Below are 6,521 nucleotides of genomic sequence, written 5' to 3'. Positions count from 1 at the left end.
TTCCTGGTGAATAGAGGATGTTGGGGTTGGTGGGGGAAAACAGACACAAAAATATAGGCACAAAATACCTTCTTTCTTCCTGTCTATCTGGTATAACCCTTCTCCAAAGGGTCAATTTCCTTTATCATATACTGTATTGGGGAATTAAAATGTGCATCGGTTTAGGAAAACTAACATATCCAATCAGCAATTGTTCTGGAGTATCCAGGGTTCTCCCTGCTTCTGCAGGCTCTCCCCTCCAGAATCCAACCTAGCCAGTATACAGAGGAGGGCACACTTTCCAGCACTTCCCTGTCTCTAGGCTTCACAACACAGCTACAAAACCTTGACTGAACAGCTGGATTAATTAAAGATTACACTACAGGACAGATACACTGTAAAACTGTCAGCTAAAATAGTCTTTCTTCTGTAGTTCATAGGAAAGGGACCTAATTTATAAATTTAACGAAGTTATTTTCCTTGAAGTCCCCAAGAAAGATGAAATGTAGCTATGGTTATTTTATTGGAGCAAGAGAAAGACAGACAAGAAATAAGTAAACATGTTGAATGCCAACATAATTACAGGTAGATAAAGAAAATAAAGGGCAATACTTCTGGCTGCTTTTCTGGGAAGATGTCTTTGGGATCACTTTGAAGGAAGTGATATATGTATTTGGGCTGAGATCTCAGGGATGGGAAGGACCTGGCCTGTGAAAAGGCAGAACACAGCTGCAGAAAGGAGATCACATGAAACTCTTCCCGGTGATCCCCTGTCCTCATGTCTTCTCAGGTGTCACTTTCTAACTTCCTCTTCCTCACAAGGTGGCCACACATCTTTCAAGACAACTCAGTGCTACCTACAGTATTGGGTTCTCCCAAACTGGGCCTGCTGCATAGTCACAGAAAACCTTCAGTCAGGTACCCAAATGATGGGTTCTATTTGAGGGAACTGTTTCTACCACAGACTGTGATGGGTTCATCTCAAGGACCCTGCTCCTCATCCCAATTATCCAGAACTCAATCCTATTTCTTTACTGTTACTGAATGGCAAAGCCACCCCATGGATTGTTAACATGAAATCCTTTCTTTTCCTTTCCTCTTCTAGTCACCTGCTTATTTTTCCAGACAGTATTGTTTTAAGCCTCGATTACTTAAAGGTCAGAAAGCCACCAAACAACTTCTGAGTCATTGTAACGTACTCTGGGCCGCCTCAGAAATGGCGGTCCGCAGACCCAGAGCTCTGAGGGTCCACAACGTAGGATCCCTGATGACGTCACTCGGAGGCGGCGGGCTCCGCGCGGGACGTGACGTCACGCGGGCGGGCCGGCCAGCCGTGAGGTCACCTGGCGGGCGCGGCTAAGCCGAATCCCCAGTGTCGTCACGGGAGGGGGCGGGCCCAGAGCGTGTCAGCGCAGCCAAATCAAAACAAGCCTGAGACCCGCCTTTTCCCTCAGGCTCGGGAGCGTTTCGCTCGTGCCCCGGGCCCGCGGCGCCCGCGCGGCTGCAAGCCTCGGGTGGCCGCGCGCCGGCTCCAGGAAGCCGGAGAGGGCGCGGCGGCCGGGATGGCGCGGCGCGGGCCGCGCGGCTAGACGGCGCCAGAGGAGCCGCTGGCCCGCGCCCTCCGCTCTGCCGACTCTGCGCGGGGCCGGCAGCGACCGCGCCGCGGGGCGCCTCCTTCGCTGACGCCGGACACCTGGACCTTCGTGAGCGAGATGCCCAACCCCAAAAACAGCAAAGGCGGCCGCAAAAACAAGCGTGCCAACAGCAGCGGGGACGAGCAGGAAAATGGAGCCGGGGCCCTGGCTGCGGCGGGAGCGGCGGGCGCGGCGGCCGGGGGGGCCCTGGCGGCCGTGGCTGGCTGCGGGGCGGCGGCGGCGGGCGCGGCGGGCACCGGGGGCACGGCGGGCAACGGAGGTGCAGGGACCGGAGCCGCGAACGCCGCGGCCGCCACTGGGGCTGCGGCCGCGGGAGACGCCAAGAACGGTAAGACGGGGCAATCGCCAACTTGCTCCTCGACCGGGACGGCGCGGTGGCGGGGCCTTGGGTGGCGCGGGCGGTGCGTGGACAATGCGAGTCAGGAAGTGCTCACCCCGCCCCTCCGCCCCGCGGCGGCTGCCCTTCGCGTTCCCCACGCCTAGTGGCGGGGACCGACCTGCGGGCCCTGCTCGTTGTCGTGCTAGAGACAGCCTGTGCTCCAGACTGCGAGGGTGCCCGGGTGTCGGGCTGTCGCAGCGCTCCCTTCCAATCTTGCCCGTAGTGCCCGCTCTGGCGAAGCCCTGTGGGTCCCGGGCCGGAGGAAGGAAAGAGCTGCCCAAGTTGAGAAGAATAATCGAATTGAAAAGTTAGGCACCAGTTCATTCAGTCCTGCGCTCCCCGCACCCCGTCTTTCCGCCCAGTGCAGGGGAGCCTTAGTTGCCAGCAAACACAGGCTTGCTGCGTCGACTGCTGCAGGTGAAGAGGCCCTGAGACGTTTTTTTACATTAGGGTGTGTGTGTGTGTGTGTGTGTGTGTGTGTGTGTGCGTGCGCGCGCGCGTGTGTGTGTGTGTGTGTGTGTGTGCGTGTGTGTGTGTGTGTGTGTGCGTGTGCGCGCGCGCTCTCTTTAATTCTCTGGCTCGCTTGAGGAAGGAAGAGAATCTGAACTTGACTTCCGTTCCCAGCCTGGAGTTAAGAAAAAAAAAAAATCATCCTCTGTAGTTCGGCTTCACATTTTTAGAAAGAAGCCTGATAATCTTACGTGTGTGCTTGCATGCTCCCGTTTGAGAGTACAAGCAGGGAATAGCCAAGATGTGACAGGATTTCGTTATAGGGTTCTGGGCAAACACTTATTTGGACAGTTCTTGTAATTCCTCTGGTCAGGCAGTGTTTCAGAGAAGAGCATGTAGGTATGTATGTTTTAGTGAATGTAGGTTAGGATCCTTTTATCTATCTTTGAGCACACAGCTTTCAGCTTTAGAAGCCATACTTTATGTAGATCACTTTTTAAAAAGGGCACCTGCACTTAAAAGAAGCCCACAGCGCTGAGAACACAGGAGGTTTAGTGTAACCTGTTATGAGGAGAACTGTAGGCCCCCTGCGTTGTGTCTGTGCAATTTTGAAATAGGAAGGTTTATTTCTTTATTTTTGGAGACAACTTAGCTCGTTTGAGAATGTTTGATAATACAACTTTTGGCCAGTCTGTATTCTCCATGTTCTGTTTTTTTTCTAACTCTAAACTTCATTTTGATATTAATGTGGCAGAAAGGAAGGTGCTTAGACTGGCTAAGACAGACTCTTGGCCTAGGCTTTTGGAGTTTTGTCATTTTGGGAAGATCAGTTTTTCTGAGACTCAATTTCTTCATCTATAACATTGAAAAAAAATTTAATTGATCCCTCATAGGGTTATTGTGAGGCTCAGTGTTCCTCTATCAAGTCCTCAGTTCTTGTTATTTTAAAGGCTTGTTATGTGTAATGAATTTAGTAAAGTCCCTCACAAATACTGTGAATAATAGCTATTATTTATTCATTCAAAAAATGTTAACCACTTACAATGTTAGAGTACTGTGTTAAAAATGTAGGGGATACAGTGGCAATCAACACTGGGTATCTTGGTCCTCATGGAGCTTGCATTCCTGCTCTGGTTTACCCCCCAACCCCCACCTATTCCTGTGAAAGCTTCAGGTTTGCTCTTCCTCTTTTCTTGCTACAAAAGATGTGATCTGTTTAAAGTGGTTTGAGGAAGTTTTCTTCTTAAGTAGTTGCTACTTCTAGTTCAATAACATTAAATTTGTTATTTTGCCCGATATTACTCTTCTTTGAAGTGGTAAAGTCAAATTTAGCAGTATTGTATATATGTGTGAAGCTATCATTTTGAGTAGAAACTTGTTTTATTAAATAAATGGGGAAAAGAAGAAATAGGCCAAATATTGCCATTATCAGGATCATAGAAGGTACAAACTTGTAGCAGTAAGCTGAATTTTATGATGTCCAGTTCTTGGTTGGTATATATGTGACATGTCAGTGAATGATTCACCTTAGTTTGAAGAACCTGTCAATATTTTCTGCATTCAGTGTTATCTAAACATGGATGCTGAGGCTTTCTATGTACAAAATCAATGAATAAGGAAATTGTAAATGCTTTTTAAAAATGTGTATGATGTAGGGTTATAGAAAGGAGGCGTTGGTTGAATTTTTACAGAAGGGGGCATCAGATTTGTAAACTCTCAGAATCAACCAAGGTCCAATTAGTTTTTGGAATTTAAAATTACTTGAATTGAGGGCTGGGGATGTGGCTCAAGCGGTAGCGTGCTCGCCTGGCATGTGTGCAGCCCGGGTTCGATCCTCAGCACCACATACAAACAAAGATGTTGTGACCACCGAAAACTAAAAAATAAATATTAAAATCGCCCCTCCTCTCTCTCTTTAAAAAAAATTACTTGAATTGAGCTATTTTTAGTATTTCTAAATAACAACTAATGTAACTATAACACTATATTTTGTGATTATGAAAATTCTGAATCAGTTATTTCAAGGAAGTAGTAAATTTATATTGTTAAAACTTCTAAATGGTTTATTCTCATTCATGACTAGTTTTATCTACATCTGCAAACGTGCAAATTTAATGACTTCACTTAAAGATAATAGTTTTTATTTGTAGTTGTTTAGAATTTATAGGATGGTTTAATGTCTTGTAGCTTTTGAACAGTGTGGCTATCAGAACATTGTAACATTAGCCTTTAGTTGTTCCTTCTTTACAAAAGAAGTTACTAACTAGGGAAAGCTTGCAGAGGCTCTGGCATGGTTGGAATTCAAGTTGAACTGGTTGCTGTCGTGCATTTGAACAAGTAATAGAATATTAAATGTAAAGATATCATACCTCTAATAACAAATTTGTTGGATATAAGTTTGAGATACTAGTTTATGAAACATTTTCAGGGGCTGGAATACAAATTAAGGAAACCTCCTCCTACATAGTAAACATGTGTCTACCCATATTGTAGCATTTCTATTGTAGGTGGACAAGGTTTGCCAACCATTATTTTTAGGATCTAGTAATCATGCAATAGGTTATAATGGTGTACTTTCATTCTGAAATTCTAGTTCCTTTAGGCCTTTCTTTTCTGCTTTAGGCCTAAAACTGTATGAAACCTTGATCATTGTGTATCTAGTTTTCATTGGGCCTGGATCCCAAGTATTTTTATGAATTCCTGTTTTGTGGCTGAGCATGGTTCACCATGGCACCCATTCCTGACTGCCCCTGGAATCCTTGGCTGGTTCTGCCTCAAGTTATTCAACAACTCTTTCTAGTAAATGGAATTAGTGATTGGACTTGCATTTGGTAGACCTAAAAGTGACCTTGGTCAAATAATTTAACTTCTCTGAGCTGTACTTTTCTTTATGTGTAAAATGAGATAGTACATACCCATACATAGCAACCTATCTGTATCTATTATATGTAATAGATACACTAGGACAGTGTAATACTTAAAATATGAGCTTATAAAATATTAGCTGTTTGTTTCAGATCCTAGAAATAATTTCTGAGACAGATATGTATGTGCAAGAAGTTTGTCAGAGAGTGCTCCTGACTAGTAGAAGAGGGGAAGAAGTAGATTTCAGCAGAGGGAAGAGTTGAACTGGTAGAGGAGGGAAAGCTCTGGTCTTGGATAGCCCATCAGAGTATATCACCTCAAGACATTGACTGGTTATTTGGCCTTGGGCTGCCTTCTAGAAAGGGGGGATATGACCTTGGGGGTGGCATTTTTTTCAATTGGAGATCCTTTGTGCAAAGGGACTCTTAACTCCCCTAGTATTACTGGTTTCTTTACTTAGATTGCCAGTTACCACTCATGTAAAATGCAGATGTGGTATAAATATTTCTCACTAACATCTGAATAGGCTTTGTGGGCCAGACTGGGAGTTAACTACCATTATACCATTGTTTCCTTGGGAAACTGTGTACTGAATCCCATACATTCTGTTTGCAAGTAGATTTCTTTCGGAATACTACCTGTTCCCTATGAAGATTTCAATTTTGTTGGGTATTGAGACCACTAAGTATACTTTTTATAACTCCATACATAAAGTACATAAAGAGTCTCATTTTAGGTGTTTACATTAGTTCTTACTACATGTATAAATTAGCAGTATCCATTAGAAGGAAAATAAGGAGTGTTTGCCTACTGTTTATTTTTATATTAAAGAATATCTATTAAGAAATATGTAGGGCAGTATTATTATCTTACAAGCATTTTCTTGCTTCATCTAGAAATTGGTGTTGCTAGGACTTTAAAAATATGTGCTGCTTTTGGACATTGTCTTTTGAAATTCACCTTTGCAGTGGAGCTGCAAAGGGACTGTTCAGGCAAAAAAAAAAAAAAAAAAAAAAAGGTAAGGCCTTGGAAAATACTGCCTCATCCATCATAGATTCTTCCTGTGGACTTATGTATGTTATAGTGAAGAATTGTTCAGTGTTTCACTAATGGTGCTTTATGCACAGTCTGTTCTTTATTTCTTTACTTGTTATACAACCTGTGCTTCAGTTCCAGTAGTAACTAAACCTTCA

The 6,521-nt window shown here is 44.4% G+C and overlaps 1 protein-coding gene across 2 annotated transcripts in view; it reads left to right on the top strand.

The window, feature by feature from the left end:
- The first annotated feature begins 1,557 nt into the window (after nucleotides 1-1,557).
- The window catches only part of Heca (hdc homolog, cell cycle regulator), a 44,061-nt gene continuing 39,097 nt past the window's right edge, over nucleotides 1,558-6,521 (top strand). For both annotated transcript variants that reach the window (XR_013424815.1, XM_005329813.4), the window contains exon 1: nucleotides 1,558-1,962. Coding sequence is in view for 1 of the 2 variants with exons in the window: in XM_005329813.4 (XP_005329870.2) it covers nucleotides 1,692-1,962 (271 nt within the window). In the remaining variant the exon portion in view is untranslated. The remainder of the gene's footprint in view (nucleotides 1,963-6,521) is intronic.

The sequence above is a fragment of the Ictidomys tridecemlineatus genome, chromosome 8 (assembly GCF_052094955.1).
Source record: "Ictidomys tridecemlineatus isolate mIctTri1 chromosome 8, mIctTri1.hap1, whole genome shotgun sequence".
NCBI classification, from domain to species: Eukaryota; Metazoa; Chordata; class Mammalia; order Rodentia; family Sciuridae; genus Ictidomys; species Ictidomys tridecemlineatus.
The sequence above is the reverse complement of the archived record's forward strand: the minus strand, read 5'-3'. Positions and strand labels throughout refer to the sequence as shown.